The sequence below is a fragment of the Equus caballus genome, chromosome 28, assembly GCF_041296265.1.
Source record: "Equus caballus isolate H_3958 breed thoroughbred chromosome 28, TB-T2T, whole genome shotgun sequence".
Classification (NCBI taxonomy): domain Eukaryota; kingdom Metazoa; phylum Chordata; class Mammalia; order Perissodactyla; family Equidae; genus Equus; species Equus caballus.
Window position 1 is genome coordinate 27,676,856 of NC_091711.1, and position 22,611 is coordinate 27,699,466.

Below are 22,611 nucleotides of genomic sequence, written 5' to 3' on the forward strand. Positions count from 1 at the left end.
TCTTTCTAAGGCTCATCAGAGGAGCTAAGAAAAACCAACACATCAGAGACTCAGAAAATTTGTTGTAATCCTGATTATCAGTGAAAAGGAATAATGTCCCCAATATTAGATCACGCTCCATCCACCTGGAGAGGTGCATTGAATGCATCATTTTGTAGAGAGACCACTTTATTTATCCTACAATATGACCAAGACTGTGATAGAATGGGACCCTTTGTAATAGCTTTTTACCATAAATGAGCATAGCAAGCTTTGAAAGGAAATATAGGTGTGGGCATTCTCCATTTGCTTTGGATACAAAACAGGTTTTCTGCCTTTGATGAAAAGAATAAGCTGTGCCCATTCTAAGGAGAAAGTGTGAAATAGGAGAGCTCTGAATGCAAGGTTTTATCATCACCTCTTGCTTTTTTTTCTTTTCATTCTAATCAGAAACCTGTTTTTAAACAAGCTGCCCTGATATTAATAAGTGACATGGAAAAGTGACTGCCTTGAACATGCTCCTATGAAAAGTGGCGTAAGAAGGTGAGGGATGCCTGAGGAAGAAGGGCCTTCACCATTAATAATTATCTGCGAGGAACAGGCAGTGCCTGGGAGGTAGGCTGGATTCACAGAAACAGAAATCTAAAACATTTGGGCAGGCTTCTGCTTTTTCATGAGAGGTTGCTGCTGCTGAATGCAAATTCCCAACTGGAATAAAGCTGATAACAAAGCCATCTTGTGCTCATCCATTCCGGAATACTAAACAGAAATGTCTCCTGTATTTATTAAGCCACTTATAATTATTTCTGACGTGTCAAATATACTGGGGATAGAGAAGATTGGGGGGACCATTTTTTATGTGATGTCAGGCATCAAAGAATTGAAAGAGTGGCCCCAGAAATGATCATTCTTTAAGTATGACGCTGCCACTTAATAAGCCAACAGAGAAAATATTGAAAGGAATTCCGTCAACATTCTGGGACTAGTGTAATTTTGAACAATCAGGCGTAATGGCAAGATCAGGCTTGATGTCACGCTGTACACCCTGTAATTCTGGGAAATTATAAAACTTGTGAACAAAAGGGAACGAGGAATATGCAATGGTAGAATGGAAAGAAGGATGTGGGGAGCTTGAGATTCCAGGTCTGTCCCCTCTGACCTCACTGATATGCAAATTGTTTTATTATGTCAAAATAGCAGAGGTGAAACTGTCAAGGTTTCCTAAGAAAAAAGTTTCACAGTTTCACCACAGAAAAAGATGAGTTTTGCATTTGGAATGTCTGAGGGCATCTGAAGTGTTGTCTCATTAAAATTTATGATCAGAATTAATTCACGTTCATTTCATTAAGAACTAAATCACCTAGGTTGAATTTGTGTGGGGAACCATAAAAAAAGGATAATGAGAAATGGCAGCAGGTCTGTGGAGTGGCCAGTGAGGACCACTCGTAGATCTGATCTTTTTCTTTTTTAAACTTTCCATTTCGTGTTTGGGGATTATTTGGTGTTTGGAAATCAAGGTCTTTTGTTGGCATTTGTATATGATATGAAATACATAGAATACTTTTTAAAATCACTCGAGTTAAAGGATTTAAATGACCTTACATGAGACCCATACATGTGGCAATAAGAAAAAAATGAGACTGCCGCAAGAAAATAAGAATTTTGTTTGTCGAGGATAATTTTGTGCCTGGCACCGTGCTTAATTGACTTAATGATGCTCACAGATAGAAAGCCTGAGTGTCAGATAACTTTCCCACAAAGTTGCTGAAATGGTCCATTTCCTTTGCTACAGACGGCTCATCATCTCAAGTAACAAACCAGATTATCCCAATAACAAACCAGCTCCTGATAGGCCCTCTTCACTACATCCTCTTGGATGCAGAATGCCAAGGCTGCATCTCCTCCTCATGCCTCTATGTCTGTGTAGATAATTCCCTGTTGAGGATGCTGACATCTCTTGCCAGTAGACGTTGTTGTGTGTTTCCTGGCCTGTCCATTTTCCTTCTAATAATTGGATTCTATTAGAAAATTTATTTCTTCTCTAACACTTCAACCGCCTTCTACCTCCATGAGTTCTAATCCTAGAACTGCCCCTCACTCGATGATATTCTAGGCAGATGACTATTTCTGGGACACGCCATGCTCATCTGGAGAACCGGAGGCTGGTTATTGCTAAAATCTCATCTCAGAGTGAAAGTCTGCTGGTCTGTGAGTTTATGAGTTCGTGCCTTCTGAGCATTGAAGGTGGTGAGCTTTCCCAAGCGCAGTTGTAGGATTAGAATTGCGACCTCGTGTGCTTCGTCTTACCGCTCCATTTTCTGTCTACTCTCTTGATTCCAGATGAGACTACACACTGACCCCGTTATTCAAAAGTGTAATTCCTGACTAGGGTCCAACTGTATACAATACTTCCTTCCCCTCAGGATTGCCAAAGAATGTGCCATCTCTGAGGCACTGGGAAATGTGGCAAGGTTTCCCTCCTCATTGCCAGCCCCTTGGGGACCAGCACGTGGGTCTCAAGTCCCACAGCACCTGGACCATAAAAAGGCAGTTCAGCGCATCCTGGGAATATATGGGCAAAATTGTGAGCTTTACCTAGAATAGCTTCTCCTTGATTCTCTTGCTGGGCCTCCGGGCTTCTTGCTCTTTCTCTGGTGACCGTGTCCATTTTAGAGCTGCAAGGGAAAAAGGTTTCAATCTGTTCCTTTTTCTTTGTGTAACACTTACTGAATAGCTCAGTGCAATTGGGCATTCAGCGAGTCATTTTCCTCTAGTCCTTGCATTACTCGCTCTTTGCAATGGAAATTTCTATTTCAGGTTCCTTAGTAGCCATTTCTAAGTCAACCATGTGGCCTCAAAGAGTTGGGACTTAAGCATAAGCCTAGGCTTTTAGAATATAGAGAGGAGAAGGGAGCAAAGGAAGGAAGAGACAGGCTGAATGTATGGACAATTTTACTACTGCTGAACTGCACAGTTGTTAACGTTGCATCCCTGCTGTCCAGGTCAATTTCACTTCAGTAACTGTGCATAAATCTGGATTATGATATAAAAAACAAACAATTAAGCAAGCAATCCTTTTATGTTATTTCAAACGTTACCATTTAGAAAAACCTGCTTCTGGCTCTTGGGGTGAGTGTCTGGCAGGATTGTAAGTGGTGATGACTTTTTAGGTAGTTTTGTTATATTCTGTGATTTGCCTGTGCTCTTGGAAAGTAAAGGGGAATGACGTTATATGTGGAGCTATGTAACCATGAATTTTTAAAGCCAAATTGTCCCTGAGCTGAAAGGATTTCCTGTGACCCCCAACTAGTTTTCCTAAAATCTGTGTTAATACTTTCACACCAAAATGGCAAAAATTTTGCTTGTTAGTGCTTGGCTGCGGCTGGAGGCTGGTCTGTACAAACTGAAGGCGGTAATAACAGCAGCATGTATTTACCGGCTGCTTGCTACATGCCGTGTACTGGGTTAAGCAATTCACGTGCATAAATTTATTGAATCTTCACCCTAAGTGGCAGTACTATTTTTACTCCCATTTTAGAGACGAAGAAAATAAGTCATAGAAAAAACAACTTGCGCAACTTGCAAAATGTAGCATTAGGATTTGACCTCAGGAGGCTCGATTCCATCAGGCTACAGATAGGTACATACTCTACTCAGGCGCCCTATTTAGTCATTTTTATTCTTACATTTCCTTTCTTATTTGACATTTTCCACATTCAGTAAGCATCTTCCAGAATTTAAATTTTAATAGAGTAAATGGTATCCTGAAATGATGATCAGTGAGAACCAATTTTGCTTCTGAGTGCATCTAACTTATTCTGAATGAAGGAGACGCTGGCTCAGTATGGAGGAAAATGCCTGTGAGGAAGAGGCAGAAAAATAAGCCTAGGGGCCAGAACAGTTTACAGAGCAAAGTTTTAGTTCCAGGCTATTAATTTCATACATATAGGAGAGAAAGAGCCAATGTAAAATAAAAACCTTTTGATAGAAATCTCTACCCATAATGACGTTGGTTTGGTTACCAAGGCTGGGCAAGGAGAAGAGAAGCAACGTAACAGGATAGACTCTGGAGCCTGATGGCCTAGCTCTTCCACTTCCTACTCTGAGATCTGGGGCAAGTTCCTTGCTGGCTCTGTGACTCTGTTTCCCTATCTGTAAAAGAAAGCTAATAGTACTTACCTTATAGGGTTGTCATGGAGATTAAATGAATTCATGTATGTAAAGCATTTAGAACAGTGCCTGGCACATAGTCGGTCATGCCACAAGAGTGTTTGCTATATCATCATCATCATCGTTATGATCATCATCATGAGGTGCTCAAACGTTGCGTGGCAAAGATGTTGACAGTGGTTTTATATTTAGATGTTCTTAGGGCTTTCATATAGGAAGAGAAGATACTAGATTTGATTTATTTTAGACAGACTTTGCTAAATAAAGCAATTCTTAGATCACCTAGATTTATTTTGGTTTTAGAATTCGAGTGGTCATTTATAAATTAATCAACTAATGTGTTGCCATGGCTCAGTCTGAAGGTGGAATTTTGCTCCCAGCGAAAGGAGGATTTAGCATGCAAGTTGCACAATTATCCAACAGAGAGATGGACCACTATCTTGAAAAATCTGAAGAAGGGAGTAGCAAAAATGGGAGATAGTCCTGCTTGAAAAGTCCAAGTGATTAGGAAAGCTGGGGTTTGGAGTTTGACGCAGCAAATTTATTTTGGGGTGATAATAGTAGAGGTAAGGTATAGCTTGTAGATCAGTCTGATAGATTCCCAGACAGTTACATCTTCACTCCTGCTTTCTTCAAAGAGTTGGGATGGAATACTCTGTGCCACTCTTTGAGGGCATCCATGGGGGTGAGAGAGACTTTATTCCTTCAAGGCAATTTGGTCCAACTCTGCCAGCTCACTGGTAGGGGAAGCCTGGCAAAATTCCAAAGGTTATTAGTGTCGTATCTATTATTTCACAGGGTGGAGTGTGTTTGGGTGGATGGAGGAGGAAGCCTATAATTTCATAGCTGTTAGTAGAACATTTCTGCTAAAGCTCCTTTTATTCTAGAAATTGGTGAAAGGATCTCAACATTCAAGATGATTTGAGAGCATTGTACTGTCCCCAGAATAGAATGCACCCACAGTTCTTGCTAAATCTTGATGGTGCAAGTTGGAAGAGTATAAATATTTCCTCCAAAATATCTATTACCATCTCGACCCATTTTTTGTGTGTGTGAGATCTAAATCATCTTTTTAATTATTTTAACTCTGAAGATTTTTTCCCCCATAAATATAAAATCAGAGCTGTAAGATTAACCTAGAGCAGTTGAGAAAAAGTATTGCACTTTAAAATTGTGTCACCACTGTCTTGTTTAGGAAGAAAATGACTTGAGTTAAACTAAATGTTGAGTTATCAACTGTTTCAGTTCCCGTATTCATCATTGCCTGTAAAGTGTAAGCATCCCACTTATTTTTTTTATACTTCTCTGAGTTGCATTCTCAATGACTACCATATAAATAAATTAGAACAACAATCATGCTGTGCTTTTTCGTCATCATGGGTCATTTTCATGAACTGCTTAGTAATTTCATTGCACTTGTGTAATTAGGTGAAGAAGCTCCACCCCAGCATCCATGGGTCAGCTATGTGGACTCTAGCTGCCAAAGGCGCTTCTCCTTCTGAACAGAGCGCTTTGCTCAGCCAGTGTAGACATGGCCTGATAAACAATGGAACTTTCCTCTTGAGAGCTGGAGTTTGGATTGATCTAATTCTTTAATTCAAAACTGTGTACTGGTTTGATGAATGGTTCAAATGCCTGCCTTTTAGTAAAATGGGAGCTTAAATGGACAATAATGTGAAGAATAGCATAATTTATAATGAACTTGAAAGGCAGTAGCGCTCGCTGTTGTGCAAGCTAATCCGGTACTATGAAATCAAAGTTTGAACATGAGCTTAAATATCCGTGGCAGGGAGTTTGTTCTGGCAGGTTTCTATCTGTCAGGTCTTAACACTAAACCTGTCAGAGTGCAACACGGCCATGTCACTTTTGACCAAGATGTCACATATATTGTGGGAAACAACCTGCTTTGTGTTTTCTTCTCTAGGATTTTACTGGGAAAAGCAAACGTAAAAGGAATTTTTTTTAACGCTGCATTTTTATTTTGCAGATTCTCATGCTGATGGAGTGAGTGACAGTGGGGTGCGAACTGTAGTTACTCGACTCAGCTCAGAATGGCTGCGGGGAACGTATTCAGACATACCCAAGGAAGTCTGCCCAGGGTGAAACAAACACCGTTGAGGTTTAAATCAGGTGTGTGAAGGATGCTGGGAGCATGACTCCTAGGGTGGTTTTTTTTTGCATTTATTTTTGTCATGGAAAGTGGGAAGGCTGGTGGCTTTTGCCTGTTCTTCCAACTCTTAATGATATAAAATACACCCAAGAGGTCAACCCACCCTCTCTTCTAGGATCTGATATACTCTACTCCACCACCTCAAAGGGTCTTCTATTTTATCAAAACTTTAGATTTTAAAGGCGTGATTGTGGTTATTCATACTCATAAAGGATTCTGATTTTGGAGAGATTTTAAAATTGAGAATTGAAGTTTGATAGTCTTTACCACTGTCTATTTCCTTAGAAAAAGAAATACTGTTTGTAATATGTGAGTTAATGGCAAGAGACCTAAGAAAACTGCGTTCAAATTATCTTTAAAAACATATGTCCACATTATCTTTAAAAAGTTGTTGCATGGCTCCGAAAAATCGAGCAAAGGTAACATTTTTTTAGAAAATAAACCACATTTCTTTACAGGATGAAGTTGTGCTTAATAGCCTCTGTTTAATTCATTCAGAAACCACGCGATTTTTGTTGCTATATTTTATTAGAGAGGAAGGAGAGGCTGTTTCTACAGGTGTCATAGAAAAATCAATACTGAGCCATGGATTATTGGATCCCATAGAACCATGGAGAGTCGGCAGTGAAATTCTTCCAAAGGTGAGTGAGGGCATTGATTTTTCTTCTCATGCCTGAAGAAATATGACACAAGGAACCCAGGCTAGATTTAGACTGGAAACAAGTCTGATCTGAGACTATGCCTTAAAAAAATTAGTGACTTTTTTCAAAAAAATTAAGTGAGGAAATCAAATGAGAATTTGAGCCTATAAGTTTTTTTCATATGTTTTCTTAGATTCACTTCTTTATTCCTTCGGGTAGTTTGAAGAAAATTGACTACTTGACCAACATTTTATCTGTAATTCAGATCCAGTGATTTCCTTGTGGAATACTTGTGTTTACAATATAGAACACTCTCTCATTTAAACCTATAGCCAAGAATGAAATAATCCTTCAGCTTCTAAGGAAAAGCATATCATTTTCACAATCACACTTAAAAATATGAGCCCAACCTAATCTTCCTCATTTAAACTGTGTATTTTTCTGGCTAATTTGTGCCATAATTTTTAGACACATGCTTGCTTATTTGTTTACTGATTTTACAGTTTCTTCTAGATTTTGTAAAGTCGAAAAGCTATACATAATGCATTGGTTGTTTACTGCATTGCTTAGCATTCCACCCATGCAGGCAGACGGTGTTCCTAGGTTTGGAAGTGTAAATCCCAGGAGAAGTGAGCTGAAGAACATTTTATGCATCACTCATCCTATTATGAGCCCTGTGCTGTTCTCTCTCTCTACAAGGTAAGAGATTTATTGTGAGTCTGCTTCTGGCAGTAGAAAATGACGTATGCTAATGGCTCTTGCTTCAAAGTGTGTGTTTTTGGAACTCATAATGGGGAGTATAGAAATCGTTTTATAAGCAAAAGAATAATTGGAACAATTTGAGGTACTCGCACATCCTCTCCCATGCTCATCTGTCCCCAGGTAGGGTTCTGTTGTTCTACCCTGGGACCTACATTCTGTAGGATTGTCTTTCTCATGTGAAGTGAGGTGGTAAATTGGTCATTTTTATAATGAATTTGAGTAGAGTAGGTGATCAAGGAAGATAATTCAGGCCTCAAAGTAGAAATTTGCCAAATTACCACTTTGCTATATCTGGGGGTAGATGTAATTTGAGTTTTAATACTTTGTGGGATCAAAAGTTGATTATAAGAAAGTTAAAATATAAAATGCTAACAAGTTCATGATAATGTGTGGAATTACCTTAATACTAATTCTTTCTTTTTGCTGTTCAGTGGAAAATTCTTAATTCATTTTTCCTTATCCTGAACTTTCAGACTGGCTGAAACAATGACAAAAATTGTTTATAATCTGTATTCGGTGGATCATCTAGTTAGTACCCTGACTCTGATTACTCACAAAGACAAGATTCTATAAGAAAAACTGTCTGTTAGAAGGCTGCTATTGCGTTGTTAATAAAATAACAAGGAAAATGAAACATTCTGGATGTCCCATCTGACGAGGTAAGATTTTATCATTTCCCATAAGATGAGATTACGTTTGGTTTTATTTATTATTATCCCAGCCCCAAGAAAATTTGCATTTGTCAGAAACCTATAAAATAAAACTTTATATACATTGTCTAAATTAAGATCAATTTGAGACATTTAAAGCCAGGCTATTTAATGTATTTTATTTATGTATCAATTACATTATTTCTCATCCTTTCCAGCTTAGAAATTTATAACTCAGTATATCATGCAACATATTTAAACAAAAAATAAATTATGTACATTGTAATTCTTATGGGATAAAAAGGCATACTATTCTCTAACTTTTGATGAGGTTTAACTTTTGGTGTGTGAATTCTCAAATGTGAACAAACCAATGACAATGGCATACTTTGAAGTGTTCTAAAGTTAAAATTGGAAATAAAGATTTCATGGTAAGTGGCAGCCTTGTGTTTACTGTTGTAATAATATAACATCTGCATGAGAAGAAAAAAAGTACAAAAGACAATGGAGAGATGATGCAGAAGCCGGACATATGGGAAGTTCCAGGTGTCCGTAGATACAAAATGCCGATGCTCAAATATCTAGCACTCTTTATTTGGTACACATACTATAATCCATCAAAGTGCTCTCTTTGTAGTCCAAAAATATTAGTGTTTTCAACATCGCTACCCTTTATCTTTATACCCAAATCTCCCACAATGTGTAAGCTATATCTTATCTGTGTCTGAGCAGCATGATAGTAGCCATTCTCTCTTTGGGCTAGGTATATCATATGACTTTTCCTGAAATGTTGCAAAGATGAATTTCTATTAGGTAATTTGTGGTTTATAAAATATCATGAATTTTTGAGGGGACAAGTGGCAATTAACTGAAGCATAATTATCTTCAACGTGAAAATAGTCTGGGATGCCAACGTTGGAGAGCACAATGTCTTTGACTCATTATCACCTTCTTTGCTTGCTTTGTTGTCATCCTTTGGGTTGCTTCTGGCTCCATGTCTCTTTTGTTTCCCTTTGGCTCCTCTATTGTATTCCAGTTGCAGTTAAAGAACAGAAACAGAGCAGTAAAACTGCATGGCCACATTTTCCCAGGGCCACCAACTGGGAGTTAAGCTGACTAACATTTTGAAAGCCCGGCCCATTTCATTCACAGCAGGTGCGGCAGGTAAAAGCATTTCTGTATTAAAGTACGTACTTATGTTTCTTCAGGTTCTTAGTCTAATTTCTCTTGTTTGCCAGCTGGGGGGAGAAACGAAAGTATGTTGGGGAGAAAATGCCTGGGGTATTTAATCAAATACCCAGCAACTCTTGATTATAGGATGCAGAATTTCACTTTCGAGGATTAACTATGGTGGATTTTGTCCACCAAAATGGGTGTCTCCTTCTACCCAGCATGTTATTGGGCTACTTTCTATCACTGCGTAAATACGATGCGCTAGAAGAATTCCAAACAGTTTAATAATAACTCCTGGGTTAGCAGAAACTAAACATGCAGGGTGGAAATTCCCTTTAAATATAGATATTTGTGAAGTTCCTCAAACAATACATTTTACGTTATTGTTTGCTTCTATTAGAACAAGAAATTGAGAATTGATTTCACTGTGTTCTGTTAATTTGATTATTTCCTAAGTGGTAAGTATAAACCTCCTTAAATATTTTATGAAGCTCACTTAATCAAGAAAATATCCTAAAGCATATCACTATATTGATCCTTGACCTGTCACTCTGCCATGTTGAATGCCTTTTCCTCCCGTCCTTACAATGAGAGCTTAGGGAACAGAAAGAGTGAGGTAAGGCATTAGCCCTTCTCCCTGAGCAGCAGCGGGCTGTGGAATTGTCTCCTGGGAGGGGACTTCCTTGGAAGTGGTGAAACTGGGATGAATAATAGCAGTTTGCATTCATACTGAATATATATATATATATATATATATATATATATATATTTTGTGTGAGGAAGATTGGCCCTGAGCCAACACCTGTTGCCAATCTTCTTCTATTTGCTTGAGGAAGAGTGTCGCTGAGCTAAAATCTATGCCAATCTTCCCCTGTTTTATGTGAGGTGCTGCCACAGTGCGGCTTGACAAGCGGTGTCAGGTCCACACTCGGGATCCAAACCTGTGAACCCCAGGGCCACAGATGCTGGCATGCGAACTTAACCACTACGCCACTGGGCCAGGCCCCTGAATATATTTTTAAGGAAGCTTGAGAGCACTATACAAGAGCCAGCTAGGAGGGATGAATACAATATACAGTTAAGGTGGGAAGACTAAAGTTCTGAGAAGTGTCAAATTATTGTGATAATATCATAGCTCCTTTTATGAATTAATCTGATATTATGAATATTTATGATATTCTTCAGCTAGTGCCCACATGCTATATGTTGAAATAAATTTTACAAAGCCTCTTCTTTCACTGGAGTGAGCCGTACATGCACCATCTTACCCTAGAGTATAACCTTTGTTTCGTTTTATGTTCTCTGCCCATCCTACGGATATTTCTTATCAGCTTGGGTCAAAAGTTAACAGAGGGTACGATGGAAAATAAAATGATTGTTTTCCTTGAAGTTTTAGCAAAAAAATTTAAAAATAGTTAAAGGCCCAGTGGATGTCCACACCATGGCTATAGTACCTGGAATCTTTTCAAAATATGTGAGGTCCCTTCTGTTTTAGCAGTCAGACAAATTCTTTAACCAATTTGGCCTCAAGTTGACAAAGAATTTTTATTTATAAATGTCCCATGGAGTCCATGGGGAATCTCTGATACTCATTTATTTTCTAAAGAAAGGTTCAAGATCTATAAGTTCCAAATATTTCAGTTACTATGCACCTCTCTGCTTGACTAAATCAACAGTGCCATGGATATATCCAGATTCTTTGGAACACTTGACACAGCTAACCTCCACTGCACTTTAGTGCACTAGCTGGCCTCCTAGTTGTCCAATAGCATGAGATCTCACATTTGTTTAGTTAGTGCTTTCTGGTTTTCAAAACCCTTTCTCAGGATAGTTATCGTTGGGGTCAAGGGATAGAGGGTGGGGGATAAGGATGATATTTTTGTGTTTCTTTTCCTAATTTGTTAAATGAAAAGTGCTGGAGAATGAAATGTCTTTCTCTTGTTTTTGTTTCAAGTAATTGCATGAAGTATGAGTCACAGCATAATCGTCATGGAGAAGAGAGAGGGAAGTAGGCCCGTCACTCTTCAGCTCTGGTGCTTCTTAGGGACCCACCATGCTTTCTATTAATAAGCTAAAAGGAAGGACGCACCATTTCTCTCTTAACGTGACATAAAGATAACAGTTCCCTTCAACAGACTCATTTTTAAATAGGAAGGTCAATGGTCCGTGATCCAGGTTAAATACACTCACACATTTATTCATATACATATACTTGTCCAAATTTTTCAGCTAAAGTAATAAAAATGGTGGAAAGGAGAGAAACAGAACTCTCTAAAGGTCTGGGGTCGGGAGTTGCCCTAAGCAGGTACGAAGGCAAGTCCATTTTTAATTTGAAGCTTTGGGTTTTAGCTCAGAAATTCATTTACATTTTGTATTCTGTTTCAGAAAAAGTTTTTATTTGCTTACCTTTGAGTAAATCTGATATTTGAGAAGGGTGTGCCATGTTTGCCCTTTAATGACTCATTCAGAGAACATTTATTGAGCTTTTACAGTGTGCCAGGCACTATTTGGCCCTCTCCCCAACACTCTCGCCTGTCCCAGATGCTCGTGTTCAAGTTTGAAAAGCACAGAATAGAGAAATACAAGGTTGTGAGACAGATGAACTGGCAGTAGATAGCTGAAATGTAAGTCAGCATAATTACTTGATACCGTACACATTTTTCTACCCAGGGGTTTTAGATGATCATTGTCAGAATTTAGCAGAAAGCTCCATCAAATCTGTAAATTTTTGTTGAACTTAATGCAATTCCTTCAAGCTTTAGACAGTTACATTTCCATTGTCTGTTTTTAAGAAATACAGAAAGTTCTTCGTTGTTTTCCATTCCTACTTTTGACAGATGTTCCACACCGAAAGATTTATACCCTTTCATTTCGCTCTTTCCCTTCGTTTCCCATTTTTTCTGAAGATGAACTCTTGCATTTTTTTCTTTCTTAGTCCAATTTGCTGTACTTGGTGCGGGTTAAACTAGAAGATTAAAAACTCAGTGGACAGGGGGCTCTGACTTCTTTGCTGCAGAGTCTAGAATTTTGATGTGTATGTGTGTGTTTGTGTGATATGATGAAAACATTGCAGCTTAAGTTTCGTGCACAAATGTCATGGTTAAACTGGAGTTGGATTGACTGGTTTGAATTCCTGCTCTACCACTTACTAGCTGTATAAACAGTTTCTAAACCTGCTTCTTCAGCTATAAAATGAGGAAAGCAATCATACCCACCCCCACTGGTTTGCTGTAAAGATTAAATGGAATGATGAGTATAAAGCTCAGTTGTAGGCATATGGTAAAAGGCCAACAAACATTAATAATGATTTTAGTATTACTGTTATTTATTACGTCTGTGCAGACACACACATACCCCATTGATGCAATTTTTCTATATGATGCATTATTCAAAGAATGATGTCTAATCTTAGGCAAAATCATGAAAAGGCAGGATCTACCCTCAGCATTGCTAGCTTTTATTCAGAAGATGCATTCTCCTCTTATTCCCTTTGAATTCTCAGCGCCCTGCCTCTCTTCTTGCCTTTACTGGCAAAACCTCCTTTCAAGCACAGACCTGAAATTTATCCACACAAAGGTCTAGATGCCCGAGAACATTTGAGGTGTTGCCCTTGTAGAGGCCACTGACCTCTCATCAAACATCACATACCGAGCTGATGAGGCTGTAGACATCTGGCAGCAGCTGGCGAAATTTGTTTCACAGTGTGATCTCTCCCTTGCCTTCTGGAGATCTTCCCAGAGTGGGAATGGTTAACTGGGCCAAGGGGTAAGGTTAGTTCTGCTGCTGAAGGTACGCGCTCGCGCTCTCCTGGGGTTGCCTGACATCCTCAAAGGCTGCCTCTCTCTCTCAGCCCGGGGCCATTTAGGAATGTCTGTCAGCTTTTCCTCTTTTTTTTCCATTTCTGTCTGTGGGTTTTGAATCTAGTTATGCCTTAGACCACAAACTGTAGTCCTTTGAACATTTTTCCTAATACTTTTCTTTATTTTTGGATATACCCATTTTTTTTCTACCCACATCCCATCCATATATTCATTCTTAGTTATCCATTGTATTTCTTTCACAAAGGCCTGTATTCATGATTTAAAGTTTTTCACACATCAAACTATTATGCTGAGACATTCTCCTGAAATATTCTTTTTTATGTAACTCTACTTCACCTGTATTTTCTGTGCACAGATTTGAGAGTTGGAAGGACCGGGTTCAAGTTTAAGGTATGCCTTCACCAGCAATATATGTGTGGAAAACCGTTTAATTTCGCCGCCTCATCTTATCAATGATGTGAGAATTAAAAGCGTGTGCCCTGGTGTTCTAAGAATCAAATCAAAGTGTTTTGTAAACTTGAAAGTGGAGTAAAAGCTTTTTTAATCTTCCTTTTACCCGTTATGACTACTCTCTCAAGCTATTTTTTTTTTCAAGGGAGAGCATAAAGAGACATACTGTTTCGTAATTTGTGAAAGAAGGGATAGAATTATGTCTCTTTGGTATTTCCCCTCATTACCTGAAATAGCTATTCTGTTCATTCTTAGGATATCTTTGTCAGTTGCTTCCTGCCAGCATTGTATCATTTAATTCAGAGATGGCCCAGAGGAGAATATTCTCAGATGAAAAATGAGGAGAAATTTCACTGGTAAACAAGGGGCCCGTATTGGTGGGCTAGATCCACTAACTGTTTCTCAGAGGATCCAGATCATTCTGTAGAGCATCTATGTGGCATGGTCAGGCTGAGATGCCCCTAGGGCGCTCAGAAACTTGGACTGAGGCCATGAGGCTTAACATTTTCAGAATCCTTTACCCAAATGAGGAAAGACAAAAGCTAATGTTTATTGAGTACCTACTATGTGCAAAACACTTTCAAGAATATTAATTGCTAACTTTGGGGTTTTGCTAGGCACTGAACAGGCAATCAGCTACAGACTTTACCCAGGTTACCTAATCCTTAAAACAACCTTGTGACACTGATACTGTGTGCACTTTACAGTTGAGGAAACTAAGGTCTCTCTGACAGCAAAGCCAGTGCTTTTGGATTTCCCCAGGTTCCAGAGACATAGATAGCATTATGTGCATTTTGCAGATGAAGCAGTTGGAACACAGGGTTTAAGTAATTTGTCCCCATGGCTCTCTATGTGGCAGAGCCGGAATCCCATCCAGGTCGGTCAGACCCTGCACGCTAGGCTGCACCATCATTCTGAATCTTCTAATTCTCGAAAAGGACCTTTCCCCCTCTCTTACTTTACAATCTGTTGTGGTTTGATCTTTTCATAAGATAGAAGAAATTTGAATTACTGGAAAAATAAGATTAAAGAAGACATACAAAACCTTTATTGTTAGATTCAACAAATGTAAAGTTACTCTGTCACATTGCTATAGGGGCTTCTAAAGACTCAGTCACAATTTCTAGCTTATTTCTTGGTGGATGGATACCAAAACTGCCTGTGCCAGGCCCGATGCACAGACAATGCCTTGAGGAGCACTGCTCCAGGCCTTTGGGATATGAAGATGGCTGCAGATAAGGCAGTTTCCTCACTCATTAAGAGAAGTCTTATGGCCAGATGTTATGTCTCATGGCCTCGGTCCAAACTTCTGAGTGCCCTGGGGGAATCTTAGTCTGACCACGTCACACGCAGACGCTCCACAGAGGATCTGGATGCTTCCAGAAACGGTTTGTGGATCTAGCCCATCAGTACGAGCCCCTTCTGTTTACCAGCCATAGATTTAATTTCAATATTTACTGGGAGGTCTTGAGTAATACCCAGGTTGGAAATATACTAAAACACAGTTAAAAGTTAAAAATCATGGTCCCTATTTTTCATGTTTTTTGTCTAACCAAAGTTGAGTAGAGTATCTTAACAATATACCCAGTGAAATTAAATTAATTTTGTATGGAACACGTCTATTATTTGAAGGCCTGTCCTCTCGTAACCTACATAACCGAGAAAGGAAGGCCACTGTAAATTAGCTCATGTCATATAATAGAGATACACTATATCGCAGAGATACCGTGCTCTTTCCAGAGGACAGGCTCATTGTTGTGCTGATTAATTAATATTCTCTCCCGCTGTACCCAAGTAGTTGAAGAAATTAAAAGACACATGATAACAAAGCCAGTGAAGCAAACATTTCTAGTTAGTTCCCACAGTGACTGAAGAAACGCTTGTCACCTGCTTCTTGCTAGGCAGAGCAAGTTAGCTTAGTGGCGGTCCCTTTCTCAGCATTCCTGAAACAAATCTTAAAATAGAATAGCCATGAAAAATAGCGAACACATGTTTCCCAGGGGGGAGCAGGGCCTGTAGCAGGTGCCTGTCTCCGCATCCATCTGTAGAAGCGTCTGCAGGGAAGAGAGGAGAGAAAAAGGCTTACTACACAGAAATGTCAGAGTCACTATTTTTGAGGTTTATTTAGCAACATCATATCCCCAATTTCAAGGCAACACTTAGTTTTGCCTGGTTCCTGGCCCAGCCCTCCAGGCACACCACTGCTGTTTGAAATGCTGCATTGACATGACATTAGTGTCAGTTATGGTTCATTTTAATTGGGCTTTGACTTCAAGAAGAAAGTGCTAGATTAGAAGATCTGTTTGGACCAATTACTTCGTTGCAAGTGTTACAGTTATGTTAATGTAGAGCTTTCTCTGTATTCAGTTAAGGTAAAAATAATGGCAGGAAATACAGAGGATCCTTGTTTGTTATTATAATGGAGCCCTTTTCTGACCGTGACATTGGTGACATTAGTACCCTGAAATTCAAATGAAGCTCTCTTCTTATTCTTAAGCAATGTTCTGCCTTGGTATCTAATCTATTGTTCAAATTTAATGTAATCATTCATACATTGATCATTCATTTATGGAGTACCTACTGTGCACCAGGTCGTGTGGGAGATTGCTAGATCTTGGAGAAGCAATTGTAGCAATTTGGTTTCACCTTCAAGAAGTTTCCAGCCTGTCTAGGGAGGCACAGGGATGCAGAGAGAGATTTAGAGCATTGTAGCACTTGGTATAATAAGCAAAGGGACTGACTGGCGTATGAATGTCGAGGAAGTGACAAACTCAGGCTGTGTAGCCAGGAAGTGCTTCACAGTACAGGTGACATGCAGCCAAGATCTAGAAAAGTAAAGACGAGTTTTACATTTAGTAATGGTAAATACCTCTATCAGTGTTTTTGCACAATGTGAATTTTCTTGGGCTCTTTTCATTTACGACCTGTTTTCTTGGGACTCTGATTCAGTCTCCCAGTGGAACTACTGTTTTTATGGAATGTTGCACATTGTTTCTCTGCTTCTCCACATCACATTCTTTGTGTCTGGACAATAGCTAAAAGTTAGAGTGGTTAAAAGAAAAATTTTATTTATGCTTTCAATATCTCCCTACTGGCTATCTTTGCCATGTTGATGGCCAGCAGCTTCCTTATGGTTTCAAAAACTCCATCTGCTGATGACTTTTATTTCCTTCTTTTCCTGTGATAAAATCCATCAGTACTTAATGAGTTCCTAACTATTAAAAGGACTTAAGTCTTGCCCTCAAGGATCTACAAGGCAAGGCATACCTAATATAGCATTTGGTTTAAACAATAAGCTTGTACTTATTCAATTTTAGCTATGGGAACCTTGACATAATGGAAGCTTTCGTTTTAAAAAATGAAAATGAGTAAGTAATCCATAGGGAGATTAGAGGGTGTTTTAAAACACTCTTTTTTTAGAATTCCAGGGAAAAAGTATTGTGCTTATAAAAAAATAAGCACGTTAAAGAATATAGACTGTAATCATACATTGCCAACTGGCAAACTAGACAAGGCCAAGAAACAAAAAAATATTGCCCATCTAAGCCAAATAGGCTGCCTCACGATCTTGGTTGCAAACTAGACATTGGTTAGGGCCACACAAAATTTAAGGGTCATTGATAAGAAGTGCCAAAACTAAGTAAATGTCAGCTAAAGTGTGAAAGTAGCACATCCCTATACATGTCAAGAAAGTGGCACAAGAGAATCCCAGTATCCTATTTTTGGACCCGTGCTCTATCCCCATCCAGAATCCTGCAGTTCTGATATGAATAAAGACATCTGAATATCTGAAGAAATTGTTAGTAAGTGCTCAATAATTGGCTGTCGCTGTTCTTATTAAGATAGACTAATACATTTAAAACACTATTTTTAGAAACAAAACCAAAAACTTGGCATCATGCCAGCACAGTTCTTCTAGGGACTGGAGACACTGCTATGAATGAGAACCCCTTATTCCCTATCCTGTAGCACTGATGACCCAGACAGGGAGGCACATATCCATCTAGTGCTAAGCATGTGACAACAGAGTGAGTAGAGGGCACAATGAGTGTAACTAGCAAGGATATCTAGCCAAGTCTTGGGGTGTGTCTGAGAAAGTTTCCTCAGGAAGAGAGGTTTTAGTTGGGAACTGAAGGATCAGTTGAGGCTAGACAGGAGTGAGCAGAAGCTGAGATGGGGCAGAGTTTGCAGTCCAGAGATAAGATGGAGTGGGAGGAAATGTGAAAGCTAGGATGTCATAATAAGGTAGACCTGTTGGCTGAATCTCCGAATATAAAAATTGAGGTATAGCCCTGGGAGCTCAGAGGAATGGGAAGACCAATTACTAAGAGACAAAAGATCTAAGACCTAGTACCAATACGGACATTTACCAGGAGGATGTATCTCTTGGTTTGTCACAACTTCTTTTCTCTCACCTGTAAAATGGTGGAAATGATATATACCTTGCCTAACTCATAGGGTGACTGTGTGAATTGTACTAAGTATGAAAGTTCTTTGTAAGCAATAAAGCATACATGAACATAGGGAATTCTTAAATTAGTACTTTACGTAGCAAGGGAAACCATTTGGGGAAAATTATGTCGAAATATAAATCCTTTTTGGAAGATTTAGATCCAAGATTGTGAACTCAAATGAGCAGGTCACATTATTCATGAAGGGAGCTCAATCAGAGCAATGATACAGAATAGTGGGAAATGTGGCAAATAAAATTTCTAATTTTAAAGCTGGAAATTCAGATGTTTATGTGAAGCTAGTTAGTGACTCGTTCAAATATTCAACAATGACACTGTGTCGGTCAGTGTGAAAAACCCCCCTCCCCAATACACACACACAAAAGAGCTGTGAATTTCAATCTGTGGACTATGACATCAGGTTCAGATGAATAATAGAGAGTAAATACCACCCTAATCGTTTGAAATTCATTCAATGTCATATAAGCGAGCCATATTCTTTGGTGCACAAAGATAGACTACTAGCCTAGAATACTGAATGATGTAAATGGCGGTCTTCATATTCCTTTGCACTAGACTGCTAAGACATTTTGCTTACTCTTTCATCTTTTTTCCCTTCTATAAAACCCGTTACAGCCCTCAGAGTCATATTTACTGACTTCCATCTTGACTATGTCACTCCCTCACTGGAGAACTTTAGGTAGCTCTCATCACATACATCAAACTCAAAATCAGCCTACTTTCTCTTGCTTTGTCTTCCTCTTCATTCGTGCCACCTGATTCCTTCTTTCTGTTCTACTCTTTATTCTCTGCATCTTACTAATAGCCAGTTTGTGCTTTTGCCCAAGCCAGTTGAGCCTTCTGAACTCATTTTATTGGCTATCAGCTCTTAGAGTTCCTTAAAACTACAAATACGCTATTGCAGAGCTTGTAGTTATTTTTAATGGACTTTTGAAAATTTTCTTAAGCTGAGCAAGAAATGTGGATCTTGTTAATCGTTTATTATTATGGCTCTGCCTTATTCAACTATATTAAATCTCAAGCCAACTGAAAGTAGATGTAAATACCTGATTAAGAATTCCCAGACACACACTTTAATGAGTAGGTTTAATCCAAACTTTAATGACTATGCTTCCTAAAATATACTTCTCATTTTATGTTAGCATTTCCATCATAACGTTAAAATATTTCCTTAAAAGTATTAGCACACTAACCTGCATGTGTAATGAGTGTGATATCATAAAACCTCAGCTTTTATCTTTGGTTTTTGTATTACCAATAAAGGAGAACTCTGAGTATTTATTTTTAGACACATGAAGAAAAAAGAAGTTCTTAGAAAACATTACATTTGTTAAAAGGGATCACTTACATTTATTTTCACTGTAGATCTTAGATATCCTAATACATATGATATCTGACTTCAATTTGTTTTCTATCCAGGATATGAGGGTAGAGAAAATGAGTGATTTCTTTTCACTTATTGCTATACTGAGTTGTACCCTTCGGAAATATGGAAAGTGACTCTTGGACTTACTCTCTATGATTAGAAAAGGAAATAGTAAAGGAAGTAATATAAGAAGGATTACCTTCATGGAAACCTTGGTCACCCCTATTGGAGAAGCTCTCATTTTAATCTTCATGTTATGTTCACTTTTCTTTCACTTTGTTGCTGATGGCTTATGAAAGACTTTAATTGGAAAATGCTAGGTTCTCATTTTCTCTCTGGAATTTATACTTTGAAATAGGTGAAATTTAGTTGTCAGATGTGTACAGATTATTTAGAGGTGTCTAAGGCAAAATCAATGTAATGGTTTCCCTTAAGGTATTCACAAAGCAATTAGAAAAATATTAATACTTAACTCCTATTATTATGCTTACAGAATCACAAGTGAGCATGGAAACAGTTCTGAGTTAAGAATGCCTAGGTAATCAGCGATGAATGCAAATCTTCTCAAATGAATAACTGCTTACAAAGAATTTGGTTTTGACAAAAGTTTAAACAAAAATTGACAGCTGCATGGGGCTGTGTTTAGATTTCTCTACTGTAGTATAGCAGATGCTTGGATATGACAACAAAGACTGAAAAGGTTTACAGTGAAAACTGAGAGTAACACTTGTCTTCTGCAGTAATGAATACTTCAAGCTTCATACTGTGAATTGCAAATGGTTTCTTTCATGAAAACCATAAATATATGGAGACAATGCCATGTATTACTAAGTCTGTCACTCTTCTTATTCATTAACTAACAAAATGTACATCGTTGTTTTTGCATATTTGATTATGGGTGGATAATACACAGGTGGCTTCTGTTTTACTAAGATCATTTTTATTTTTATTATTCTAGAATTTTCAATATAATCCAAAGAAAATTTTCAGAACTAGATTTCTGTTTTGATATCACTGTGGTGACAGACTGTTTAAAATGAACTTAAGAAAACTTTAACTTATGAAGTTTTTATTGCAAAAAAAATTTCAAAATTGTATTTGTAAAATTTTTGAATAGGATGGAAAGAAAAGATGATCAGATCTAGGTAACTAAAGAGCAAAACATTACCAAGAGGATAAATACACAATAAATTTAATACATGAAAATGTGATCCATTTAAAATATTTATTGACTTCTATAAATATGAAGTCATTTTATTATTGAAAAAACATTTATTTTAACAAAAGTAGCCAGTATAGCTATTGCAAGTACATTTAATAGCACGTTATAGTCTTAACATATAATTCAGATAGGTAGATTGAAAAATATAAACTTACATGATCACATAAGATTTTATAATATAATTGGCAGGAATGTATTAGTTATCAAGCTATCTTGTTAACTGTACAAAATTATTCCAGAAATATAGCTTTATAAAGAGGTTTACAAATCTGCTTTCTTTATGACCTCTTTACCTAGTTTGTGAAAGTAGTCTTTGTGTTTAGCATGATCGACATATTGAAATGAAAATAATGGTGATTTCCTTTCCCTATCTGAATTCCCATTGTTAATTTTCAGTGATTAATGTAAAACATGTAAGTATCAAAAATGTTTATCAATTTGGTATTTACCGACTGCTTCCTATATTCCAGGCACTGTGCTAGGCTCTGGAGATACAGAGATGAGTAAGATGAATTATCTGTCCTAAAGGACTTCACTGTCAAGTCAGCATAAATGGATAAATTTCCACACAAGGAATTAGGAAAGATTTAGTTGGTTTCAGTAACTCTTTGGGGTAACTGGGAAAGGTTTCGCCTAAAAAGATGAAATTCAAGCCAATTATTAAAGGATGTGGAATGAGGACATGGTGGGGGAAATCATTCCAGACAGAGAAAATAACACCTGCAAAAGTACCCCACAATTATGGTGGGAATTTCAATATGGTGAGGCTTTGAGTATATGTACACGTGAAGGAAGAGAGGTAACATGACAAATCAGAAAGACGTGATGGGGTCAGATGGCGATGTGCCTTGAATGCAAAGGAAAGGAATCTGAATTTTTAATCTTGTAGAAAAGAGCCACCAAGGTATATGATTGCATTTTTGTTTCTTGAAAAGGCTTGTGATTTGAAATCCTTTGTTGCTATTATTATTTTTTTTAAGATGGCTAGCTCTGCCAACCATGGGAAAATATACATACTGGCTCTAAGAAGAAACAAGAAGGGAAAGATAAGGAAGATTTTATAATTTTCTAGCCTCCCAAATAATAAGGAGCTGATTTTAGGCTTAATGAGGAGAATGAAGAAAAGAGCCTGGATTCAATAAACATTTCTGAGATAGCGTGATAAATGTTAGTGACCAATTGAATAGGATAGGACAGAAAGAGGGAGGAGTCAAGGATGGCATTGGATGTTCTGGCTTAGAAGACTGTAATGGTTGATAATGCCATTATGATTAATTCTGGAAGTAGGATAACTTCCTGGGGATGAGGAGAGGGATAGATGTTAAGTTTGAAACATGTGGGAGGAATGTTAGTACAGATCTCCAGAGATTAGTAATGTGGGCATGGAACTCAAAAGAATTGTGACTGTTTCATTCTTATTTGTACCTTTTGAGACAGGTGAGTGTTGAATAGAGGAGATAGTATTTATGTAGCTGTAGAGCACATTTCCCCTCACCCCCAAGTCTAGGAGAATGAATTAAAGCAGGGGAGAGTACCACAGATAGAAACCTGGCAAACTAGCGCACAGTTCAAGGATGAGTAGAATTGCAGAGTCTGTCAATGGGGACAGAATGAAGCAAGAGAAGCTTAAAGAAGAGAGACACACAGAAATCAAGGCAAATTGGATTTTGAGCAGAAGGAAGTCCTATTGGTGCCAAATTTCACTAAGCTGCGTAAAACAAAAAGCGTAAAGACA

At 38.1% G+C, this 22,611-nt stretch overlaps 1 protein-coding gene across 7 annotated transcripts in view; it reads left to right on the top strand.

Moving 5' to 3' along the window:
* The window catches only part of LOC106782711 (uncharacterized), a 130,615-nt gene that overhangs the window by 52,703 nt on the left and 55,301 nt on the right, over nt 1-22,611 (top strand). For 2 of the 7 annotated variants that reach the window (XM_070254626.1, XM_070254625.1), the window contains 4 exons: nt 6,137-6,279; nt 6,818-6,960; nt 7,547-7,659; nt 8,196-8,381. In XM_070254626.1, coding sequence (XP_070110727.1) covers nt 6,201-6,279; nt 6,818-6,960; nt 7,547-7,659; nt 8,196-8,295 — 435 coding nt within the window. In that variant the 5' untranslated portion in view covers nt 6,137-6,200 and the 3' untranslated portion in view covers nt 8,296-8,381. Of the gene's footprint in view, nt 1-429; nt 714-6,136; nt 6,280-6,777; nt 6,961-7,546; nt 7,660-8,195; nt 8,382-9,408; nt 9,537-22,611 lie in introns of those variants that run through there. The other 5 variants (XM_070254628.1, XM_070254627.1, XR_011433805.1 and 2 more) reach the window with 4 other exon arrangements.